General features: G+C 43.9%; 1 protein-coding gene across 1 annotated transcript in view; it reads right to left on the bottom strand.

The window, feature by feature from the left end:
* Nucleotides 1-2079: 2079 nt before the first annotated feature.
* The window catches only part of LOC124718816 (basic proline-rich protein-like), a 43722-nt gene continuing 18888 nt past the window's right edge, over nt 2080-26913 (bottom strand). Inside the window, exons 2-3 of the mRNA XM_047244472.1 lie at nt 19349-20197; nt 2080-2154 (exon numbers count right to left, since the gene is read on the bottom strand). Coding sequence (XP_047100428.1) covers nt 2080-2154; nt 19349-20197 — 924 coding nt within the window. The remainder of the gene's footprint in view (nt 2155-19348; nt 20198-26913) is intronic.

The raw sequence follows: 26913 nt of genomic DNA, 5'->3' as shown, positions 1-26913 counted from the left end.
GTTCATCTTTCCGGCATCCCTACCAGGTAGGGCTGATAGAAAAGGTAGAGAAGATCCAATTAAGAGCGGCACGTTTCGTCACGGGCTCGTTTAGTCGGCACGAGAGCGTTACGGAGTTGTTGTTGTTGTGGTCTTCAGTCCTGAGGCTGGTTTGATGCAGCTCTCCATGCTACTCTATCCTGTGCAAGCTTCTTCATCTCCCAGTACCTACTGCAACCTACATCCTTCTGAATCTGTTTAGTGTATTCATCTCTTGGTCTCCCTCTACGATTTTTACCCTCCACGCTGCCCTCCAATACTAAACTGGTGATCCCTTGATGCCTCAGAACATGTCCTACCAACCGATCCCTTCTTCTAGTCAAGTTGTGCCACAAACTTCTCTTCTCTCCAATCCTATTCAATACCTCCTCATTAGTTATATGATCTACCCATCTAATCTTCAGCATTCTTCTGTAGCACTACATTTCGAAAGCTTCTATTCTCTTCTTGTCCAAACTAGTTATCGTCCATGTTTCACTTCCATACATGGCTACGCTCCATACAAATACTTTCAGAAACGACTTCCTGACACTCGATGTTAACAAGTTTCTCTTCTTCAGAAACGCTTTCCTTGCCATTGCCAGTCTACATTTTATATCCTCTCTACTTCGACCATCACCAGTTATTTGGCTCCCCAAATAGCAAAACTCCTTTACTACTTTAAGTGTCTCATTTCCTAATCTAATTCCCTCAGCATCACCCGACTTAATTCGACAACATTCCATTATCCCCGTTTTGCTTTTTTTGATGTTCATCTTATATCCTCCTTTCATGACACTGTCCGTTCCGTTCAACTGCTCTTCCAAGTCCTTTGCTGTTTCTGACAGAATTACAATGTCATCGGCGAACCTCAAAGTTTTTATTTCTTCTCCATGGATTTTAATACCTACTCCGAATTTTTCTTTTGTTTCCTTCACTGCTTGCTCAATATACAGATTGAATAACATCGGGGAGAGGCTACAACTCTGTCTCACTCCCTTCCCAACCACTGCTTCCCTTTCACGTCCCACGTTACGGAGATGCTCAACAAACTCCATTGGCAGACTTTACAAGAGAGACAGTTAATGGCACAAATAGTGTCCTCCGAAACTCACCATTAGGTGGGTGCAGAGTATGATGTAGATATAGACTCTCGGTGACCAAATGTTGCCCTTTCTTCAACATTTCTATGATGAATATGCTGCTAACACTCACGTCTCCCAAGATGACGACAGCCGTGTTCATAAGGCAGCACTCGTGCGTTTCTGGTTTCACTAACACTCATGCACCATACTGCTCTCCGAGTGCTTGTTTAATTACTTGATCTTAATCCTATAGAAAATACTTTGTTTGGAACAGTGGGTGAAACGCAGCAATCAACATCCCCGCAATCTGATAAGTCTACGGTATCTAATCATCAGTATTAGTAGCTTCAGCTGGATGTGGCGTACCCGAAGACAGGCAGTGTCACAGGCTATTGGCGCGATGACTCCTGGCGGTGACCAATTTTTGTCCTGTGTGCATAGTTGCCCTACGTGAATCACACAATTACTTGCTGTTAAGGATCGCTCGGTAAAATGGTTTGCTAGTTTGTGATCCTAGCATCGTAATTCCACAAAACTGGATCATAAATTCATGTTCATGTACAGCTGGTTGAATATCTGATACGTTGTGTAGCTGAAAGAGAGAATTTTGCTCTTCAATTCACACATCACAATATCTCCTTAGTGTCTAGAATATTTCATATTAAATCATTAAGGACGAAATGTTTCAAACATAAACATTCCGAAATCAGGATATAGAAGACGTTCTTCGATTAATATGCGTATATATTATCAATGTCAGAATGATTTCAATTGGGAGAGAAAAAAAAGAGCCTTAAATTTAATAGAATGCAGGCGCAACTAAAATTCTCCAGAAATATTGCTGTGTAAGGAATAATAGGATTGGAGGTGCTGTACATTACGCGATAATACATATCATAAATAAACAACCACATGCCTTAACTATGGTTTTTGAGGGAGATGAATGTTTTATTGTGAAAACTGTACATATGTTGATCTAAATGAAAGTATTTACAGCGCTCACGCCTCCACTGCTCCATAGGGTAGATGTTGCACGAATATCCATGGGTACCTGAAACATAAATTGGATTATCTTAACTACAAATCTGTCGGAAAGTTTCAAAAGTGTTATTGTTTATAGAAAATTATCAACTGACTGCCGAAAACATTGTGCTTATCAACTGTAGCAAAGAAGTAACAGAGTCGTAACATTTTTTCTCGTTGAGCGACATAGAAAATGGTTCAAATGGCTCTGAGCATTATGGGACTTGACTGCTGTGGTCATCAGTCCCCTAGAACTTAGAACTAGTTAAACCTAACTAACCTAAGGACGTCACACACATCCATGCCCGAGGCAGGATTCGAACCTGCGACCGTAGCGGTTGGGCGGTTCCAGACTGTAGCGCCTAGAACCCCTCGGCCACTCCGGCCGGCCGAGCGACATAAACATAATCACCCGACGAACTGCTTACTTCTTCATTTACCATTACACTCAGAATTAAAAGTGCTGCGGCATAGAATTTAACTATAAGAAGACATATGTCACATAGCTCTATATATAGAATGTTAGGGGTGTACGTACAGATATTGTGATAATTGCTCCCTTAATACCACGTCGGTGGGTTAGTTGTTTTCTTCTCTGCGTGTAACGCTCTTCCCACAGACAAATCATATAATGTACTACCTGATGTTTTCTCTGCGTATTTAGCTGCGCCGTGAAGTGTATTACATCTGTCAGTATAGATTTCTATTTTGCGTCCTCGTGTCCACACGTGCTGCCAAGAGGAAAATAAGCGCTGACGTCTCGCCTATGTCACGTGCACTTGGAGGTACTAACCAACCTAAACGCTTACTACTCGCAATAGCTATAATTATTAGTCTTCAGAAGAAGTAAATACTGATGTAATGTTGTTCAGTATACTATCCTCAGTTACTAAAAAAATATATACACATATATCTCTAACACCCTGTATATTGTACTAAAAAAAATCATTTGACAATTTGTCAAGGGGCAATCTTTCACCATACGCGACACCAAGCGAAATGGTGATGTGGTTTAAGCAAACGACTCGTGTTTTGAAAGAACAATGTTTGGACTACATGAGATAAAGAAATTACAATGAAAACCAGACCATTAGCTGCTTACAGGCGTTGATAAATATCAACGGGAACAGTTGAAAATGTGTGCCCTGACTGGGACTCGAACCCGTGATCTGCTTACATGGCAGACACTCTATCCGACTCAGCCATCATGGAAAGGGAGGATAGTGCGAATGCAGGGACTTATCTCTAACACGCTCCCCGTGAGACCCACATTTCCAACTTTCTGCCCACACACTACATTTGTAGTGCCCCTGCCCACTATTCTCATTACTCGAGGCAGTCAATCTACCGATTCCCATAAGAGTTCGGGCAATGTGAGTGCATCCCCACTGAAGAAAATCATGAACCGGTAAGCGTTATCTGTATGAAGAGACAGAAGAACAGACACCATCTTCATGTACATGAGATAAGTTTCTCGTCGTTTTTCTAAATTACTAAAAAGGAAAGTTACGGTGATTTTAAGAACAATGAACAACCAGTTACTTCCTTATTCTTTGCCCACTTCCGCTAGTGCTCCGTTGCGAGTGGAACACTGAGGAGGGGATCAGTTAGTTCTGTCAGAAGTACCCTCCACCACCCACCGTCAGGTGACTCGCGGAGAACCGATTTAGATGTAAATGTAGACATCCAGTAACGCCAACGACTATTATATGCCCTTTACGTGAGCCACTAGCGAGTGTTCAATGAAATCCAAAGATACCAATAAAGAAGCCGTAATATATGCAAACAATAGGTAAGGAATATTGCAGTTGTACTGTGAAAGATGGTCAATAATCGACGTTGCACTATAAAATTACAAAATTCAACCCGTATCAGAGACACAGTTCATGAAAAGCGAAAGTGAACCATTATGAACATTTTGTTGCAGTCGCTCTGGGTTATGTTCACTTCACCCAGTTTCTGGAAAACGAATTTCCTTGAAACATTTATATTGTTCCATGAAACGTTTCCATCAGATACGGTCGACATCCATTAGCCATCTGACGATATGTTCGTGTAGTTAGAACACGTAATCGGCATTCTTTATCTGTATGCCCAGTTTATGGGCGGCGGAAATGCGTTTCATTAGTCGGATAGTCTGCTCTGGATTTCGAGATAGTGGAAAAAGAGGAAAACGACTTAAAATAAATGCTGCTTCCTCATGCTATGCTCTAGTTTGCAATGTTACACGCAGTTTGTTGCCACAGAAGGGCACCACTACACTAGATATTCCACGGTGCTGAGTTTATATCTCGTCCAACACTTCCCTACTGCTCTTTCTTCATATCACTTTGTGTATTACAGCAATTATTCCTTGGCAAATGTGGTCAAAAATATCTAGATCGCATTAAAGTGGGTGACAAAGAGATTTGTTCTTATAAATTTGTAAGTAATGTTTCTGTTCTTGTTATATTGATACACTTTGTGTCGGTCGTGAGTAAATACACAACGAATGGGTTGGCCTTAGTATCTAGTTCGGCAAAAAATAGTCTTTACACCACTGGACGCATTTGATCAGTATTGTGGATGAAAACTGACTCGTGCTCAAAAATGTGCGATCTTAGCATCATATTGATATAACCAGCTGGTTGTTCGAAGACACTTTGGTGTTCGTTATCTTGACGTAAACGTCGTAATACAAGCTTCTGACGCACCAATACACGTGAACGGGAAGTACAGTTTTTCTCCATATACACGGTGAACCAAAATAATCATTAACCTGTGTAACAGTGACCATTGTTCAAGGACCGCCATGCTTCAGACAGCTTCAAGGGAACGAATACATCATACGGGAATGATCACAGTTCAACACATCTGCCAGTTCTAGAGTACACTGACGGTGGATCATTGTGGGTAATGCGTTTAAACAATCTCCATCAAACCCCGAAGGTCTTCCTGAACGTGGACAGTCACTAACGTCAAAATGATTCTCCTTAAAATGAGAAAACCATTTTCTTGTCGTGCTCTGTCCAATGGCATTATCCACATAAACGGCGCAAATATTTCTGGCTGCCTCCGCTACTGTCACCCCTCTATTGAACTCAAACACGAGAATATGTCGGAAATGTTCCGATATCTCTACTTTTCTCTCCATTTTCTAGCGCCCGGAAGTTCTCGTCATATGTATACGAGCAGTGTAGTTAGTTTTCACTAGATACAATACAACATGTGAGGTAGGTACACGATTTCGTAATTCATGAATAATGCATACATTTTTGGAACACTTCAATTGTGAATGTCGTTGTTGGTTGGTTGATTTTGAGGAGGAGAGCAAACAGCGAGATCATCGGTCCCGTCGGATTAGGAAAGGATGGGGAAAGAAGTCGGCCATACCCTTTCAAAGAAACCATCCCAGCATTTGACTGAAGCGATTTAGGGAAATCACGGAAAACCTAAATTAGGATGGTCGGAAGCCGGTTTGAACAGTCATCCTCCCGAAAGCGAGTCCAGTGTGCTAACTACTGCGCCACCTCGCTCGGTCCATTGTGGTCATTCACATTTTTCTAGGTGTGCTAGAGGCAGCATCTATATGCAACACATTTGTGATTGCTACCTCTACAAGTGCGCGTTGTTTCAGAACGTTTCTCTTCTTATGGATTTCTTTTCACTCCTTAATTATCGCAGCAGGGATTGACAGGGGTGTTGGTGTTTAGCTGCGAAAAGAAAGGCGTCACAACATAAAATTTTACTTTCCGAGAGAAAAAGGTTCATCACAGCCAGTTCAGTCCATGGAAAACACGTACGATAAAAAACTTCTTGCCAGTAGCCGCCGGAAGACAGGTGTGTTATACTCGAAGACGATAACAGCGCATTACATGCTTTGAGAAGGAGCTGTCTGGTTACAGCCGATATGTAACTATTCTGATATCTGCAGAATCTTGCATTTCTCAGTCCTGGAGCAACGGGTGACAATATCGCCGAACCTTATTGAATTCGCTTTTTTATGTCAACATATCCTGAAGAATGATGTCGCTAATGGAACATGGTTTTGACAATGTGATCTCTCCACAAAACAGTCTGTGGATAAAATCAAATTCTTCCAGACGATACACGCCACTTGCGTCGACTTCAGAACCCTCGTATCCATGCACCATCCGACTTCTTTACGTTTCAGAAGTCTGTGACCTCGAAGGGACAAGGTAGATAGACATAATTAATCAAGATTGTCATCTTCGTGATATGAAATCTGAGTGTAGGTTCAGAAGTTTCGAGCTCACTGTATGACCACCACATTGTATGAGTGTGAATTTACATGAAAGACTGATCCTAAAACTTCTCATACTTCGAGAAATGGAAGTCTTACGAGATTGAAATGTCGTGTGGCTAGAGCCTATCGTCGGGTAGACCGGTCGCCTGATGCAAGTCTTTTTAGTTGACGCCACATCAACGACTTGCGTAACGATGGAGATGAGGTAACGATGAAGACAACACAACATCCAGTCCATGAGCGGAGAAAATCTCCTACCCAGGCGGGAATTGAACCCGGACCCTTTGCATGGCATTCTGTCGCACTGACCATTTTTTTTTAATCTCATTTTGTTCGTTTTTTCGTTCGTTGTACCAGCTCGGGGTGGACGTCGGAAGACACCCGTTTCAGTTCGTTGTTGATCCATTAACTCAGTTTTTTTTTTTTTTACTACAGAGGGCAGCTAACCCTCTGACCGAACACGCTGAGTTGCCGTGCCGGCAAAAATAATGTTCCGGAGGAGGAATCGGACTAGAAACCTCTGGCGTAGGAGCCCCAGCCCTAACCATCTTTTTTTTTTCTCATTTTGTTCGATATAGTTCGTTGCGTTTGGTCTGGGTGGACGTCAAAGGACATCCGTTCAAGTTGATCGTTGATTCCTTGACTCAGTTTTTTTATTACAGAGAGCACGCAGCCCTCTGACCGATCACGCTGAGCTACCGCGCCGGCGACCACTCGACTATCGAGGCGGATCTTACGAGACTTGTGAACTGGTAGAGGTAGTGTTGATCCCAAGGACATTTTGTTTTTGTTTAGTTGGCAGATGGTAGTTAATATTGGAAGTCAAGTGCCACCTTGATTTGCGAAACAGTTTTGTTAATTCAGTTTCGTAAAACTGCCGTCTCTGCGTGTTCGTGGATAAACTAGAATACTACGTTTTCATAAAGTTCCACTTTTTGGCCGGTTTCTCGCCAGCAAAAATCATCAAAAGTTGATGGTGTTGCTCCTTCACTTTAAACGATTAAGGGAAAGGTAGTTTAACTGAAAGTTGGCATTACTTCTCGTGAAAATTATCCAGATAAAGGACACGCGAAGATTGCAATCACTGATGAAAAATTCTAAAATGTGTTCAATATGATGTTGAACCATCTGGCAGTAAACGTTTATGAAACAGTTAATGCCATAAGTATATGAGCTACCCGGAGTATACTTTACTTGAAACTACACTCCTGGAAATTGAAATAAGAACACCGTGAATTCATTGTCCTAGGAAGGGGAAACTTTATTGACACATTCCTGGGGTCAGATACATCACATGATCACACTGACAGAACCACAGGCACATAGACACAGGCAACAGAGCATGCACAATGTCGGCACTAGTACAGTGTATATCCACCTTTCGCTGCAATGCAGGCTGTTATTCTCCCATGGAGACGATCGTAGAGATGCTGGATGTAGTCCTGTGGAACGGCTTGCCATGCCATTTCCACCTGGCGCCTCAGTTGGACCAGAGTTCGTGCTGGACGTGCAGACCGCGTGAGACGACGCTTCATCCAGTCCCAAACATGCTCAATGGGGGACAGATCCGGAGATCTTGCTGGCCAGGGTAGTTGACTTACACCTTCTAGAGCACGTTGGGTGGCACGGGATACATGCGGACGTGCATTGTCCTGTTGGAACAGCAAGTTCCCTTGCCGGTCTAGGAATGGTAGAACGATGGGTTCGATGACGGTTTGGATGTACCGTGCTCTATTTAGTGTCCCCTCGACGATCACCAGTGGTGTACGGCCAGTGTAGGAGATCGCTCCCCACACCATGATGCCGGGTGTTGGTCCTGTGTGCCTCTATCGTATGCAGTCCTGATTCTGGCGCTCACCTGCACGGCGCCAAACACGCATACGACCATCTTTGGCACCAAGGCAGAAGCGACTCTCATAACTGAAGACGACACGTCTCCATTCGTCCCTCCATTCACGCCTGTCGCGACACCACTGGAGGCGGGCTGCACGATGTTGGGGCGTGAGCGGAAGACGGCCTAACGGTGTGCGGGACCGTAGCCCAGCTTCATGGAGACGGTTGCGAATGGTCCTCGCCGATACCCCAGGAGCAACAGTGTCCCTAATTTGCTGGGAAGTGGCGGTGCGGTCCCCTACGGCACTGCGTAAGATCCTACGGTCTTGGCGTGCATCCGTGAGTCGCTGCGGTCCGGTCCCAAGTCGACGGGCACGTGCACCTTCCGCCGACCACTGGCGACAACATCGATGTACTGTGGAGACCTCACGCCCCACGTGTTGAGCAATTCGGCGGTACGTCCACCCGGCCTCCCGCATGCCCACTATACGCCCTCGCTCAAAGTCCGTCAACTGCACATACGGTTCACGTCCACGCTGTCGCGGCATGCTACCAGTGTTAAAGACTGCGATGGAGCTCCGTATGCCACGGCAAACTGGCTGACACTGACGGCAGCGGTGCACAAATGCTGCGCAGCTAGCGCCATTCGACGGCCAACACCGCGGTTCCTGGTGTGTCCGCTGTGCCGTGCGTGTGATCATTGCTTATACAGCCCTCTCGCAGTGTCCGGAGCAAGTATGGTGGGTCTGACACACCGGTGTCAATGTGTTCTTTTTTCCATTTCCAGGAGTGTATATCGTGAAAAATCTTTGTGCAAGATGTGTGCCACATTTGGTAAAATTTGCTCAAAATCAAAAGTGGAAATTGTTCTCAGAAGTGTTAGGACCGTTTTAAAAATAAACCAACTGGTTTTCTGCGCCAGCTTGCTGCTGTGGGTGAGACGTAGAAGCATGAGTGCACATCAGAATCGGAATAGTTACAAAAACTGGTTAGGAGAAAGCAACTCTTCTTTAAAAAAGTGTTAAACACATATTGAAGATTAAGTCCAGCGGTTGGTGGGATGTAAAAGAGATTCTTGCAAGTGATTAGTTTGCCTACAATATCCAAGTGAGTGGCGGTGCTTTGTTTAATACACTCGCCTCATATTCCGGAGAAGAAAGAGTCATTTTCCTGTCCGGTCATCAAGATATGGGTTTTCTACGGTTTCTCTAAACCAGTAATGGGTGAGCGGTGCATCCGTTAGAACCGGTACCAGCCGCTCATTAGACCTCCCTGTCCTTTGTAACTGAGCTGATTTAAATGCAGCCGCCCACTATCCTGTGTCAATGTTTAGGTTTGCTCACTGAGACTGAGGCGCGGTTCATCGTGTTATAAATGGGGAGGTGACCGTTAACTGTGGAGAGGTGCTTTTCAAATCTGGAAAATTACTGCCTCTCTCTGATTTAATTGCCGCAGGTTTGTAATTTCAGAGTTAGCATGTTTCTTATTTCTGTTGCTTTGGGTATCGGATGATGAGCTGCCAGTCTTTTCTATACATCATAGGACTGGAGCAGGAAGAAAAACAGTGCTTAGTCGATAGGCGCAGCGCTGGCGCCTTCTATCGACAAAGATGCTCCTTGCTATCGGAGCATCGCTGGCCACAACAGTGAGATGGAAGTAGCAAGACACGCCCATAGTTCTCCGCGCCACCATCGTCGCCTGTCTTGAAATAGGCGGAAACAAGGGCACGAGGTCAGTTCTATGACAAGCTACGTCCCAGTCAACGTCTAGTACATCGCAAGTAGCGAGAAGGGTGATGTGTCTTGCGACAACAGAGTTAGATACTACCATTTAGACTCTGCAAGTCCTTGAACTTGGTGTTGGAACAGTAGTTGAGTAATGAGTAGTGTAAATCCGAGAACACATGTCGAAACCTATTCAAGGAATTGGGCATATTAACCACAGCTTCTCAGTATATTTATTCCTTAATGAAGTTTGTTGTAAATAATAAATCTGTTTTTCCAACTAACTGCTTAGTACACAGTATCAATACTAGGAATAAGAACAATATACATAAAGGTTTAAAATCACTTACTCTTGTCCAGAAAGGAGTCCAGTATTCAGCAACGCATATTTTCAATAAGTTAGCAGCAACCATTAAGAGATTAGTTTCAGACAAGACACAGTTTAAATATAATTTAAAAGAATTTTTGGTGGCCAACTCCTTCTATTCCATCCAAGAGTTTCTCAACAAGTGGAGTAGACCATTTTAATGAAAATTTATTATACTTTAATTTTTGACAATACTTGGTTGTAACAGCGAAGTAACTACCCACTGTGTGAATGATGGATGTATGGAAAGCAGATGTAAGTCTTATGTCTGTAAATAGTGGAAGTTTAATTTTAAGTCTTGTACATAATCTGACTGATCTTAACTGAGGATCACTGAATTGAATAATTTACTATAATTTTTGACAATACTTGGTTGTAATAGTCAAGAAATTAGCAAATGTATGAATGGTGGATTTAATGAAAGCAGATATAGGTATTAAACCTGTAAATATTAGAAGTTTAAATTTAATTCATGTACATAATTTTACTGTTTATTGACTGAGGATCATTAAAATTAATGAAACTCGTGACATTTTGCATACCCAGGAGGATCCGCGCTTTTGTGGGTCTATGGAATGGATAATTCATGTAATCTAATCTAATCTCAGTGCTGCAAGAAAGAGTTTATATTGAACAGTGCCTCGAGTTCTAATATTTAAATTCTTACATTTTAGGGGGGAGTAGTCATGTCATTTATCATCTGTTTATAACCGAATTAATTTGTGACAACCCGTCACAATATAAGCAGTGAGCACCATCTGGTTACGTATGATTTAAGTGCTGATTCTGATTCACGAAAACCCTTGTTCTTTGATCGAGGCTTTGTTACAGGGGTTTAATTTGTCTTCTCGCGTGTAGTGGTCTCCAGCTTGATTAGCGATCCTCATATTGGCTTTAGTCCCCAATGTACAACAGCGTTCCGAGTTACCAGTACATTCATGAATTATTTAAGACTACTTGAAAAAAGCAAACAGAATTTAGATTTAGTGTTGGTTGTTTTGATAGAAGTCTTAATTCTGTCTTATTAGGTCGATGCATAACTTCGTAGCGTTTTTGTTGTGCATGGTGGTATTCCAGTTTCTATGGGTTTATCTTTCGAGTGTCATTTTTCAAATGTAGTTCACTGTTGCTATTTGAGTTTAACTATGGTCTTTTGTCATTTGGAGATTGTGAGTAAAGCTGCGGACGCTAGAAAATGAAGAGCCAAGTCGAGAAATCGGAACATTTCCGACATATTCTTGTGTTTGAGTTCAATAGTGGGGTGACAGCAGCGGAGGCAGCCAGAAACATTTTCGGCGTTTATGCGGATAATGCCATTGGAAAGCGCACGGCAAAAAAATGACTTTCTCGTTTTAAGGAGGATCATTTTGACATTAGTGACCGTCTACGTTCTGGAAGACTTCGGGGTTTGATGGAGATCGTTTAAAAGCTTTAATCCACAAGGATCCCCGTCAGTGAACTCTAGAACTGGCAGATGTGATGAACTGTGATCATTCCCATCGTGCGACATTTGCATGCAATGGGGAAGGTACAAAAATCGGGTGTACGGGTACAGCATGTTAAAAGAAAAACACAAAGATCAGCGGGTGGCCATATGTGCCTTTCTGCTTGTTCGCCATCAGTTGGCTCGTGAACATCACCGACCATTCCCATCCTGTGTCGCTACTGGTACAGAGAAATGGTGTCTTTACGCTAATATAAGAAAAACAAAGGAATGGTCGAGCCCAAACGAAGTAGCAACTGCCTGTACAAAGACGTGGGCGCATCCACAAGAGATAACATTATGCATCTGGTGGAAAAGCGACGGCGTGGTATACTATAGATTGCTTCCCCGAGGTGTCCTCATCACTGCTGACATTACCTGTCAACAACTGAGACGTCTTGCAGACGCAGTCGAAGAACAACGACCAAGAAGACTGCCTGAAGTGACGGTACTCCACGATAACGCCCACTCGCATCCTGCTAGACTGACAAAAAACACTATACAAGAGTTGGATTGGGGAGTCATTCCGCATGCGCCTTATTCACTTTATCTAGTGCACTCAGATTTTCACCTTTCCCGCTCTCTGTCAAACAACCTTCAAGGGACTTCCTTTCCGGACGAAAATGTGATCCGAACATGGCTCGACGAGTGATTTCTACAGTCGCGGAATCGGAAAGTTACCCCAGAAATGGCAGACTGTTGTAAGTAGCGAAGGAGAATATCTTATCGATGACTAATGTCTCTGTTACGCTTATCTCTTGTGTTTATTAAACTTAATGAAAGAAGGGATACGAACTCATGCACCAAACCAATGTTTACCACAAAACGAATTTTTGTTACATTGTGTGCTTCATTTTAAAGACCAATATGACAAAATTATTACGACAGGTTTATCTTTTAAAGTGCCTGTTTTCTTCTAAATACTCATGTGTTAAATTACCACGATTATTTTTAAGATTACTATGTCACATTTAAAGGTGGAAAAAGCATTATGATATATTTTTGCTGTGATTCATGCTGGTTGTTGGCACCTTGGATCTTTGTTGTTTTAAATTGTGCCCCATGTGTGTTTTACAGAACCTAACCTAAACTGAATGAAGGGACCGAGCGACATCAGGGCAAAGTTCAAGTTGGTGCACTGTGAACATCTGATTAATGAAAGACTGTGTTTGTTTCAACTCCTTGAATTATGACTGAATATTATTGATGTTTTCACTGTTTAAATGTTGTTAATACTGATGATCTCATTGAAAAGTAATTTGTACAAGCATTAAAATTTTCTTTAAATGTTGTATAATTCTCACTGTGGTACTCATTAACGATTTCATGGTGGCTTCGACAACACCTGTCTTGAATTGTTCATTTTGCCAACGTCAAAAAGCCGCTTAAGGGAAGATATGGGAAGACGCCTACATTATCTGAGAAATTGAATCACCCTTAGTCAGTATAATATTTCTGCCACGAAGGCGCTTTGACTATGCGAAAGCTGAAGGGTTTCAAGTGGAAATTGTTGGAACGCCAAGTTATTCACGAGGCTGGCTCTCTCTAATTCCCACTTGGTCCCACAGGTAAAGCAGTTTGTGACTAGAAAACGTTCTGAGTCCAATGGAGAGATTACTGCAGCTGTTTACCGATATTTATCAGGTGTTTCACAGTACCAACTAAAGTTTGGAATCTTCTAGGTGCGAAAATGCTGGTCCGGGCGCTGTGACCGAGCGGTTGTAGGCGCTTCAGTCCGGAGCCACGCTGCTGTACGGTCGCAGGTTAGAATCCTGCCTCGGGCATGAATGTGTGTGATGTCCTTAGATTATTTAGGTTTAAATAGTTCCAAGTCTAGGGGACAGATGACCTCAGATATTAAGTCCCATAGTGCTTAGAGCCATTTGAACCATTTGAAAATGCTGGACAAGTATACCTTGATTACGTAAGGGTACCATATCGACTGTGATGCAGAGTTCTTTGGGGGACTGACATTCATTAGATACTGTCGTGTCGACAATGCGAATTGTCGAGCTGAGTGAGCGTGCGTTTTCAAGGAGTCGCAGTGTAGGAACCGAGAGTTGGCTTTGGTACCGTGGCGCGAAGAGCGATGAAACAAAGTTGTGTTGAGTATTGTGCTTATTAAGAGCGATATTAATGTCAACGAAACTTGAGAAGTGAAAGTGCGTTGAAAAGAAGGATAGTAAAGAATTCAAAGGAAGGTAACGCAATGTGAAATTATGAAGGAAGTTATGTCGTATTCCTGTGTCACAATTGTTAAATATAAGCATTCGCGCACACATGATAAGAAACGTTAATTATCCTAAACGGTGATCGATTTAAGCTTCAATTATTTTGATGCGGTATATTTCAGAGAAGAATGGTGTTGTAAAGACGACAATGACAAAGAGGGCAAAGTGAAATATATTGATAGGTCGATGTTTTCATCTAGGAAATAGTTACTACAATTTAAAGTACTTCCTATTAATTATTAAGTGCAAATCAGTACATTTTATTATTTATTAAATTATAATGAATAGTGCTGCAAGCATATCAAACGATCGAAGAAAGGACGTGGGGATTGGTGATCTCACAGGCTTCTTTTCTTCACCTGTTCGTACCTTTTCACCTCCAACTAAGGAATTTCCTTTCTTTAATTATACAGATTGTCCCGGAAGGCGTCACCAGTATTTAGGGATATGACGGGAATGATGATTCGAAGCAAAAAAAGTGTAGTAGATATGGGCTCTAAAATGTACATCTTAAGAGCTCTGAGCACTTGTTCAGTAGAACAGATTTATTTCACACTAGCGAAGATGAACAAGTTCTCAAAGCATTTAAGGTCTGCATTTTAGAGCCCAAGATTGCTGGAATTGTTTTCTTTTTTTGATCCATACTACAATTTCCCGAAGTATAGAAACGAAGAGCTTGCAGTGGAAGAGATTTATTTCATAAAGAAGTGCTCATAGCTCTTAAGGTTCAAATGGCCCTGAGCACTATGGGACTTGACTTCTGACGTCATCAGTCCCCTATAACTTAGAACTGCTTAAACCTACCTAACCTAAGGACATCACACACATCCATGCCCGAGGCAGGATTCGAACCTGCGATCGTAGCTGTCGCGCGGTTCCAGCTGTAGCGCCTAGAAACGCTCGGCCACCCCGTCCGGCCAGCTCTTAAGGAATGCGTTTTAGAGCTCATGTTTACTAGACATTTTTGCTTCGAATGGTCGTTCCTGTTATGTCCATGAATATTGACCATTCGTCCTGAGACACCCTGTATATTTCAGCCATAGGTCCCAAAGGTGGTATCATTAACATTTTCCTCTTATTACCACGTCACTGTTAGATGAATTCAATACATTACGTAGTAAATTGTTACTATTAACGCAATCGAATAATCTGGTGATGACTTGGTAATGATATGGAGCAGATAATGCTACCGCTTGTGGCCTGAGGCTTAAATACACTCCTGGAAATGGAAAAAAGAACACATTGACACCGGTGTGTCAGACCCACCATACTTGCTCCGGACACTGCGAGAGGGCTGTACAAGCAATGATCACACGCACGGCACAGCGAACACACCAGGAACCGCGGTGTTGGCCGTCGAATGGCGCTAGCTGCGCAGCATTTGTGCGCCGCCGCCGTCAGTGTCAGCCAGTTTGCCGTGGCATACGGAGCTCCATCGCAGTCTTTAACACTGGTAGCATGCCGCGACAGCATGGACGTGAACCGTATGTGCAGTTGACGGACTTTGAGCGACGGCGTATAGTGGGCATGCGGGAGGCCGGGTGGACGTACCGCCGAATTGCTCAACACGTGGGGCGTGAGGTCTCCACAGTACATCGATGTTGTCGCCAGTGGTCGGCGGAAGGTGCACGTGCCCGTCGACCTGGGACCGGACCGCAGCGACGCACGGATGCACGCCAAGACCGTAGGATCCTACGCAGTGCCGTAGGGGACCGCACCGCCACTTCCCAGCAAATTAGGGACACTGTTGCTCCTGGGGTATCGGCGAGGACCATTCGCAACCGTCTCCATGAAGCTGGGCTACGGTCCCGCACACCGTTAGGCCGTCTTCCGCTCACGCCCCAACATCGTGCAGCCCGCCTCCAGTGGTGTCGCGACAGGCGTGAATGGAGGGACGAATGGAGACGTGTCGTCTTCAGCGATGAGAGTCGCTTCTGCCTTGGTGCCAATGATGGTCGTATGCGTGTTTGGCGCCGTGCAGGTGAGCGCCACAATCAGGACTGCATACGACCGAGGCACACAGGGCCAACACCCGGCATCATGGTGTGGGGAGCGATCTCCTACACTGGCCGTACACCACTGGTGATCGTCGAGGGGACACTGAATAGTGCACGGTACATCCAAACCGTCATCGAACCCATAGTTCTACCATTCCTAGACCGGCAAGGGAACTTGCTGTTCCAACAGGACAATGCACGTCCGCATGTATCCCGTGCCACCCAACGTGCTCTAGAAGGTGTAAGTCAACTACCCTGGCCAGCAAGATCTCCGGATCTGTCCCCCATTGAGCATGTTTGGGACTGGATGAAGCGTCGTCTCACGCGGTCTGCACGTCCAGCACGAACGCTGGTCCAACTGAGGCGCCAGGTGGAAATGGCATGGCAAGCCATTCCACAGGACTACATCCAGCATCTCTACGATCGTCTCCATGGGAGAATAGCAGCCTGCATTGCTGCGAAAGGTGGATATACACTGTACTAGTGCCGACATTGTGCATGCTCTGTTGCCTGTGTCTATGTGCCTGGGGTTCTGTCAGTGTGATCATGTGATGTATCTGACCCCAGGAATGTGTCAATAAAGTTTCCCCTTCCTGGGACAATGAATTCACGGTGTTCTTATTTCAATTTCCAGGAGTGTATATGGTTTAAAAAATTTACAAGAAAGTCGTGTGTTTCCCTCAGGCAGTCTGTCTAGGTTGTGCAAATAATTTTTGATTCCTATGACTTAATTTACGACCAATAGATAAACATTCAAAATATAGCGAGAGGAGTTTTCTTACACCTGTAAGAAAATTAGGTCGACATGTAAGCGAATTTTTACATAAAATGTAACATTACTTCATTCTGTGGCTGAGAATTTTTGAAAACATTCTTGGATTACGTCAGTCCTCAAGATTTTTAAAATTGGTACGTGGAATAGAGGAACAAGAGATGCTATTAGATTGTCTTAGGATGATTGGAGAAAGAATGGTGGAAATGAACAAAGAGGCGTATATTTATTTTATCGATTGGGAGGAGGCTTTCGATAGAGTTAACGGAATATATCGCTGAGCATTTTAAGAGGTATAGATATAGACTGGAAAGATAGAGGGTTAATAAAGGAGATGTGTACAAAGAAAAAAGTGACAGTTAAAATAGGGAATGAGGATACGGAAGAGATGATCATTGGAAAAGGTGTAAGGCAAGGGTGCTCACTGTCAGAGAATCTGTTCAGCATATACGGAGAAGAGCTGATACGTAAGCCCATAACCATTCAAGAAGCACTGTAATTGGAGGAGAAAGGATAAAGACTGTAAAATACGCGAATGATCAAGCTGTGCTGCGGTAGTCAGAAGAGGAGCTACAGAAGATGTTGAAGAGCATTGCAAAGAGTATGAAATGAAGATAAATAAAAGAAAGACAAAACTGATGAGAATAAGCAAGAAGGAAATTGCAGTTAACATATTCCTAGACGCAAAGTAGGTAATCATTTCTGTACCAGGGAAGTTTATTGATGCGGAGTAGAAGCTTTACAGATGAAATAAGGAGAATATCTATGGAAAAGTGAACATTTGAAAAATTGAAGCAGTTACTATCATGTAGAAGAATTCCGATAGAGGAAAGGAAAAGATTTACTAAACGTTACATCTGGAGTGTTGTGCTATACAGCAGTGAAACATGAACAGTTAAAAAGAAAGAAGAAAGATATTTATAAAGTTCTGAAATTTGGTAATGGGAAAAAATGCTTAAGGTGTAGTGGACTGATGGACCTAAGAATGAAGAAGTAACGAAGAAAATAGAGAAAGAAGGCAGATTCTTCGTACATCCATATTTAAACTGGATCAAGGTAGGCCACAGTTGGTATAATTTTTATTAAAATGAAATTCCTCCAGCTGTACTTAAGATTTTTTTATTTACGAATGAAGAAAATAGAGAAAGAAGGCAGATTCTTCGTACATCCATATTTAAACTGGATCAAGGTGGGCCACAGCTGGTACAATTTTTATTACAATGAAATTCCTCCAGCTGTACTTAAGATTTTTTATTTACTTCGCTACTAGTTTCGGCGTTGCGTCAACGCCATCTTCAGGCCTGTACATTTTGTGTATGGCTCAGTCTAGAGTGAGCCACACACAACTGATTTCATCAAAGTGTACGGGCCTGAAGATGGCGTTGACGCAACTCCCAAACTAGCAGCGAAGTAAATAAAAAATATTAAGTACAGCTGGAGGAATTTCATTTGAATAAGGAAGAAGATTGTTGGTAGTGACCAGACAGAGGAAGAAATTTTGGCTGGCACATAACTGCGTCGGAACTGTCTAAAGCAAAGAGTCATAGAGGGAAAAGTGGAAGGAGTGTAAGTATGAAATAGGAAGAGACCTGAAATAATGACTGACATTGCAAGAGACGAACATACCGGGTGATCGAAAAGTTAGTAGAAATCTGAAAACTGAATAAATCACGCAATAATGTAGATAGAGAGGTACAAATTAGCACACATGCTTGGAATGACATGGGGTTTATTAGAACCAAAAAAATACAAAAGTTCAAAAAATGTCCGCCATATGGCGCTTCATCTGATCAGAATAGCAATAATTAGCATAACAAAGTAAGACAAAGCAAAGATGATGTTCTTTACAGGAAATGCTCAATATGTCCACCATCATTCCTCAACAATAGCTGTAGTCGAGGAATAATGTTGTGAACAGCACTGTAAAGCATGTGCGGATTCACGGCGAGGCATTGGCATCGGATGATGTCTTTCCGAATCCCTAGAGATGTCGGTCGATCACGATACACTTGCGACTTCAGGTAACCACAAAGCCAATAATCGCATGGACTGAGGTCTGGGGACCTGGGAGGCCAAGCATGACGAAAGTGGCGGCTGAGCACGCCATCATCACCAAACGATGCGCGCAAGAGATCTTTCATGCATCTAGCAATATGGGTGGTTCTAATAAAACCCCATGTCATTCCAAGCCTGTGTGTCAATTTTTACCTCTCTATCTACATTATTCCGTGGTTTAATAAGTTTTCAAATTTATACTGACTTTTTGATCACCTGCTACAAACTGATGAATGGAGATGCTCAGAACAGGACACAATGGAGAGCCTCCATTTGAAACCTCTCATAAGAGAGATACACTAAAGAAGACGAAAAAGACTCTGCAGTAGCTAGCAGGGGAGAACTAGATCAAAATTAGCTGAAAAAAGACTTAGTACCTGGGTAGTATGGATAGCTAAGCGTGGGCTTACCATGGCCAGAATTGCCACCAGCCTCGGTGCGGCAGTGGCAGTGGCTGCGGCAGTGGCAGCGGCTGCGGCTGAGGCTGTGGCGGCGGCGGCGACGCAGGGAGGACGTAGGTGGTGGGCGGCGGCAGCACGAGCGTGGTGAGAGGGCGATGCCAGTGGCGCGCAGTCTTGAAGAGATTCGCCGGCTCCAGGAGGTGCGACGACCTGGAGTGCTCCGCGTGGTCAGGGCCTACAGAGCGCGCTCCCGGCGCCGGCTGAGGAGCCTGTTGTTGGAGCTGCGGCGCCGACAGCTGTTGCGGGGGCAGGGACATGGGCAGGACGGGGCCCGACCCGAGAGGCACGAACCCAGTCGGGACCGGCGACAGTATCGGCACTGCCGACAGAGGGTTCCCAGACCCCGTCGCAGGCCAGCCGGGAGGCAACTGCGGCATCACTGGTGGGAACTGGGCTCCCGGTGGGAACGGTAGGCTGGGTGGGAACTGGCCTCCAGGTGGGAACGGTAGGCTGGGTGGGAACTGGCCTCCCGGTGGGAACGGTAGGCTGGGTGGGAACTGGCCTCCCGGCGGGAACTGCCCTCCCGGTGGCCACTGAGGAAATGGTGGAAACTGAGCTCCGGGTGGGAACTGAGGCTGGGGCTGCGGTAGTGGTGGCAGTGGCGGAGGACCGTCTGGCTGTGGAGGCGGCGGTGGCGGTGACTGCGGAGGGGGCGGTGCTTGAGGCTGCGCTGGCGCTGATGGTGGTGGTGGCGGCCCTGGAGGCGGAAGTGGTTGCCCAGGCGGCAGCCCGAAGGGGTCTGTCTGCCGCTGCGGCTGGAACAAGCCTGGGCCAAACGCCGAAGGCAGGAAGAAGTTCGGCGGGAACCCCACAGGGCTCTGCGCCGCTCTGTATCCGTCCTCGCCTCCGATGCCCATATCGTCCGCATGGTAGGCGGGCAGTGGTTGCGGATACGCCTGCCCCTGAAACCAGACAGGGATGTCATTGTACACGTTTCCGCAACGTCACTGCTGAAATTTAATGTTTATTTACAACTGATTTGATCGCGTTCGGTGGACTTCAATAGTTTGTCTGTTTCGCCTCATTAGATTCATCATCAGAATCAGCATCGTGTTATGAAATTACACTACTGGCCATTAAAATTGCTACACCAAGAAGAAATGCAGACGATAAACGGGTATTCATTGTACAAATATATTGTACAGGGTGGCGCAGGGGAACGGGAAATTTTGAACGTTACAGTTGGCGGCACTGTAGCGCCGGCAGATGTTCGAAACTTTTCACAGTTGATGTGAACGCATTGTCATTTAGTAATCATGGAGAAATGGACTGGTGCGGAACGTGCAGTAGCTGTGAGAGCGTTTTACAAAAATGGTGATAGTGCGACTGCAGCGCAGAGAACATTTCGACAGCATTACCAGCTTGGACGTCATGGACGTGTCCCATCTGCGCATGCGATTACAACGTGGGTGCGTAATTTTAAAGAAACACGGTCTGCCTTGAAAAAGAAACATCCAGGTGGCATTTCAACGGTACGTACCCCAGAGAACATTGCAGCTGCTAGAGCTGCAATCGAGAGAAGTCCTCGCCGCTCCGTTCGACAGCATGCATCTTCGCTAGGGATTAAGCTTACAAAGAATACTGTACGAATTAGACTTCCATCCCTATAAGTTGCAGATTGTGCAACACTTACATGAACGAGACCCAGCGTCACGTATGGAGTTTAGTAGCCAGATATTGGCTAAAATCAATGAGGACGCGAATTTCCTTGGTAACTTATGGATATCAGACGAAGCCATTTCCACCTGAACGGATTCGTGAACAAACAGAATTTTCGTTATAGGGCACAGGACAATCCTTGTGAGTTTCACCAGCGACCACTACGTAGTGCCAAGGTCACGATATGGTGTGCTGCATCATGTCATGGTGTTATCGGCCCTTATTTTTTTGAACGTGAGGATGGTAGTGCAGTGACAGTAACATCCGCTCGATATGTTGAAATGCTTCAAACATTCTTTACACCGAGACTGTACGAGCTTAATCTTAACGTCGAAAACATGTGGTTTGAGCAGGATGGAGCCACGTTACACACTGCTCGACAATCGATGGCAGCAGTTCGTCAATTGTTTGGAAGACGCATTATTTCACGTAACGGTGACATTGCATGGCCTGCGAGATCCCCTGATCTTAGTGTGTGCGACTTCTTCCTGTGGGGATATCTTAAAGGCAAGGTGTACCGTACACATCCTGCAACAATCCATGATCTGAAGGAGAACATTGAAAACGAAATCACTGCCATTCCCCAAGACTGGCTACACCGCGCATTCCAGAGTTTTCATAAAAGGCTGTTAGAGTGTGAACGCCGAATGGGAGCACATCTTTCCGATGTCATCATTAAAAAGTAAAGAGACACTTTTGGACATTTTGATTGTAAAGACATACTGAATAATGGCATACTGAATACATTCACTTTCGTTAATAAATTACTAGTTTTATGAATTTATTCATGGAAATAACGTTATTTCGAAATTTCCCGTTTCCCTGCGCCACTCTGTACTATGACATATGATTACATTTTCACGATATCTGGGTGCATAGATCTTGAGAAATCAGTCCCCAGAACAACCACCTCTGGCTGTAATAACGGTCTTTATACGCCTGGGCATTGAGTCAAACAGAGCTTGGATGGCGTGTACAGGTACAGCTGCCCATGCACCTTCAACACGATACCACAGTTCATCAAGAGTAGTGACTGGCGTTATGGTGACGAACCAGTCGCTTGGCCACCATTGACAGGACGTTTTCAATTGGTGAGAGATCTGGAGGATGTGCTGGCTAGCGCAGCAGTAGAACATTTTCTTTATCCTGAAAGGCCCGTACAGGAATTGCAACATGCGGTCGTGCATTATCCTGCTGAAATGTAGTGTGTCGCAGGTATCGAATGACGGATAGAGCCACGGGTCGTAACACATATGAAACGTAACGTCCACTGTTCAAAGTGCCGTCAATGCGAACAAGAGGTGACCGAGACGTATAACCAAGGCACCCCATACCATCACGCCGTGTGATACGCCAGTATGGCGATGACGAATACACGCTTCCAATGTGCGTTCACCGCGATGTCGCCAAACAGAACGTGGATTCATCCGAAAAAACGCTTTTTGCCATTCGTGCACCCAGGTTTGTCGTTGAGTACACCATCGCAGGCGCTCCTGTCTGTGATGCAGCGTCAAGGGTAACCGTAGCCATGGTCTCCGAGCTGATAGTCCATGCTGCTGCAAACGTCGTCGAACTGTTCGTGCAGATGGTTGTTGTCTTTCAAACGTCCCCATCTGTTGACTCAGGGATCGAGACGTGGCTGCACGATCCGTTACAGCCATGCGGGTAAGATGCTTGTCATCTCTACTGCTAGTGATACGAGGCCGTTGGGATCCGGCACGGCGTTCCGTATTACCCTCCTAAACCCACCGATTCCATATTCTGCTAACAGTCATTGGATCTCGACCAAAGGGAGCAGCAATGTCGCGATACGATAAACCACAATCGCGATAGGCTACAATCCGTCCTTTATCAAAGTCGGAAACGTGATGGTACGCTTTTCTCCTCCTCACACGAGGCATCACAATAACGTTTCACTAGGCAACGCCGGTCAACTGCTGTTTGTGTATGAGAAATCGATTGGAAATTTTCCTCATGTCAGCACGTTGTATGTGTCGCCACAGGTTCCAACCTTGTGTGAATCATCTGTAAAGTTAATCATTTGCATATCACAGCATCTTCTTCCTGTCGGTTAAATTTCGCGTCTGCAGCACGTCTTCTTCGTGGTCTAGCAATATTAATGGCCAGTCGTGTAGGATGCTGGCTTACACTGAGAATTTTTGCCAAAAAAATCACGAAACAGCCATATGTTTTCAATTACACGACTAATTTCGGCATCTCATTAAGGCAAACTTCATGCCCCTGCAAGTTACCAACGACGGGTATACGCGTAGTATATTTCAAGCTATAACACTAGTTGACATTATTGAAAATGAAGCGTAATAGTAAAACTCCTTCAAACCTACAAAATGCAACAACTAGCGTTAATAAGACTACCTGCAGACGAGACGTAACAAAGCAGAATATGTACACATACTGGTTAGCATCGGAATTATTTTGAAGTAGAAGAGTTACAATAGAGTATTTCAAACATCACCAAAAACCAAAAACAGACATTATAAAAAATCCGGCGCACAAACGAAAATGCTTGTCTAGTCTTCATTTTACATAAAAATTTGTATAACTCATATTGATGAAAATCACCGTTGTTCTTAGGGAAAAACTATCCACATTCGAATTAAAAGTCACGATTTGACCTATGAAGTTGACAAGAGTGTGCATATCTATCGCCCAAGTAATATCACTGCTAGTGATATATCAGAATTAGTTGTTACAGTATCAAAAAACGCAACCAGAGGCAAATTCCAACGGCTGACGAATTACTAAGTGAAGGTGCTAAGCATAGAACTTGCGAGGAATATTCATTGAATAGCTAGAGAACATAATGTTATAAATAAAATAAAAAGATATGACTTAGAGATACTTAAACATGAGTTAATCGGCGGGCATACAGTAGGGTGAACAAGCAAGGAGCCAGCCGATTAACTGGAACTGTTTGTTTGGAATTTTGAAATAATGTGTTTCCCGTCTGTCATGTTTTTTCACGTTAAATTTTTATTCGTATTTGTTTGTTTTGTTATATATTGTTGTAATTACAGAACTGAAAGTGACGAATAAAAATGGTTATGACTTATTGACTACTCCACCAGATAGAAGGAAGGAATTGCCAGGCAGAAAACACGAAGTACGAATCACGTTTAATATTATCATGAGCTTGCGAAGAAGTGTGTGATTTGTCTCAAGACATTGTTATTGTCTCGTGATCACGAATTTCACAGAATACCTTTCCATCATTTTCCACCCAAAGTCCGATGAATTTCTTCTCTCTTTACGATTCAAACCAGATATCTGTGGACCCAGCGCGTCTGTTGTCGAATGACCTAACGATCTCAGCACCTCAGCCGCATTATTTGCGGTCAGTAGCACTTAATTACTATTCAGCTTCTTACGGAAAATAAAATGGATATAAAGTAATTGTCACTATCTACAAATGTGCAATTATGTGCCGGCCGGTGTGGCCGAGTGGTTCTAGGCGCTTCAATCTGGAACCGCGCGACTGCTACGGTCGCAGGTTCGAATCCTGCCTCGGGCATGGATGTGTGTGATGTCCTTAGGTTAGTTTGGTTTAAGTAGTTCCAAGTTCTAGGGGACTGATGACTACAGCAGTTAAGTTCCATAGTGCTCAGAGCCATTTGAAACTTTCTTTTTTTTTTTTTTTTTGCAATTATGTCCTAAAACAATTATGTCCTAAACAGTACTAGTTGCCGTAATTTTATTTTACAATCAATGTATATGCGTCGCCTATCGAGACATATTTCCCCGTTTTAAAAGTGCTGAATAGTATGTAGATGTGGATCTGGTTTATTTTTCTGTTCCTTTTTGAGACGATGACAGACCACTTTTCCGATTTGGTTTTCGTGTTATTGCAGTAAGAACGCGTCGTTGCAGAATGGGCACATCGCATTAGACGTAGGCAAAAAAATGTGTGTGAAATCTTATGGGACTTAACTGCTAAGGTCATCAGTCCCTAAACTTACACACTACTTAAATTATCCTAAGGGATCAGACGCACAGTCCATGACCGCAGCGGCTTAGACGTAGACACTGGAATAAAGTAAATGTAATATATTACTTTTCTGTGTCCATTTATTTCACCTCATTTTATCATTCGCATCCAAAGAACCCGACCCCAGAAAATATTATGACATTAAAAAGTAGACTTTTTAAGTCGCGAAATACAATGCTGTGCTATGAAACGTAATTTGGTTCGTTAGATGATCTTACGGCGTAGTGACAGTACGCTGTATAGTGTTCAGTTAATTTACTGTTTACTAAGTGAAACCAGTGCTAGCTAGTTCGAGAACATTTTTCCACACAAGCGACATACAGGTTGAAGAAAAATTCGCGCACTTGGACTTCGCAACGCGATTCCTCACATACAAAAACGTCTGTCACAACATTTCGTCCTGTGCATATTTCGGGCAGTAAAAGGGCGTTAAAGATCGGCAGTCTGGCAACACTGTAATCACAAGTACAGTAACTACATCTGTCAGCAAAAGCAGTTGTGCTGTGCACTTGGTGCAGAGAATAGCGTTCTGTGTTAGCATGCAAGAGGTCGAGGGTCGATGGTTCGATTCTGGATCGAGGCTTATTTGCTTTTATTTGCTAAAAGTAGTCTGCTTGTACAGTATTTGGCATCTTAATCATAAAATAGTGACTGTAGTCGATCTTATACAAAACGTTTGCAATTGCATACTATGAACACAGAAATGAAAATACAATCTTTTTATTGGTCAGATTTAAAGAAGCCTTTTGCAGGTCATGGACACGATTGTTCCGCCACTGCATCTACTAGATTCCAAATCTGTTTACTATGTACCCTTCTCCAATTGTCCAATCGAAATTATTTGCAAAGAATGTTGCTAGCCCTACTGGTGATGTAGAGCCCTAACAAAATGTAACGGACCTGAACTTGGCAAGAATAATTAATCGATGGGACCATCGATGGAGGATACACCCAAAAACGTTTGGAATCTAGTAGATGCAGTGGTGTGAAACAATTCGCGTGCAAGACTGCAAGAAGTTTCTATGAAAACATTTCCATTTCTGTGTTCGTAGTACGTAACTGCAAATGTTTTGCAGAAGACCGACTGTAAACGTTGTATGACGATTAAGAGGACTACGCACACTACTTTTAGTAAATAAAAACAAATAAGCCTCTACCCAGAATCGAACTGTCGGCCTCCAGCATCCTTACCCAAAACACTATCTACTGCACCAACTGCAGAGCACTGCTGTTATATCCTGACACAGGTAGTTGCCGTACACGTGAGTACAGTGTTGCCAGATTGCCCATCTTTAACGTCCATTTACTGCCCGAAATATGCACAGGGCGAAATTTTGTGAGTGACATTTTTGTATTGCAAGTATGCGAAAAATGTCGCTGCGAAATCCGAGTGCGCGAATTTTGCTTCATCCTATATGGTTGTGTGGAATGATAATGAGAGGAGGTTTCCGAGTCACGTGTCTGGACGAAATTGTGTTTCGCTACTATGCAGCTGCCTGTGCAACTGCCTTACACCTCTGCTGAGCATACACCGGACGGTCAGTACCGTGACGTGGGGACACAGCCCTGCCGTTGCATCCTGTCGGTACGCGGAAATCACGCCAGCCTTACGGTGAAATAATCCTTAAGCTTCTTTGATAAGGCTTCGCAGTAGGTGACAAACCGTCTCTGTAGAAAAGGAACTGCGAAAGCACAGAATCCCTAGCTCTTCCTGTAGCTGTAACACAGAAGTGGCACTGAGTGACACTCACACGTGTGATCGTGTTCATACAGCCACTTCCTCAGTGTGTGTAATAGCTGTATGTAAATATCAGCGTTATTTCGTTCTGCCATAATCTGCATTGAGCCGCCAACTATAATTATCGTCTGGTTTTTCTTCCGGTAGTATTTTAGTATGTAGATCATATCGTAACTGAAGTGTTTTGCGAAAAATTGATTGTTCCATTATTCTAG

This window comes from Schistocerca piceifrons, chromosome 1 (genome assembly GCF_021461385.2).
Source record: "Schistocerca piceifrons isolate TAMUIC-IGC-003096 chromosome 1, iqSchPice1.1, whole genome shotgun sequence".
Classification (NCBI taxonomy): domain Eukaryota; kingdom Metazoa; phylum Arthropoda; class Insecta; order Orthoptera; family Acrididae; genus Schistocerca; species Schistocerca piceifrons.
The sequence above is the reverse complement of the archived record's forward strand: the minus strand, read 5'-3'. Positions and strand labels throughout refer to the sequence as shown.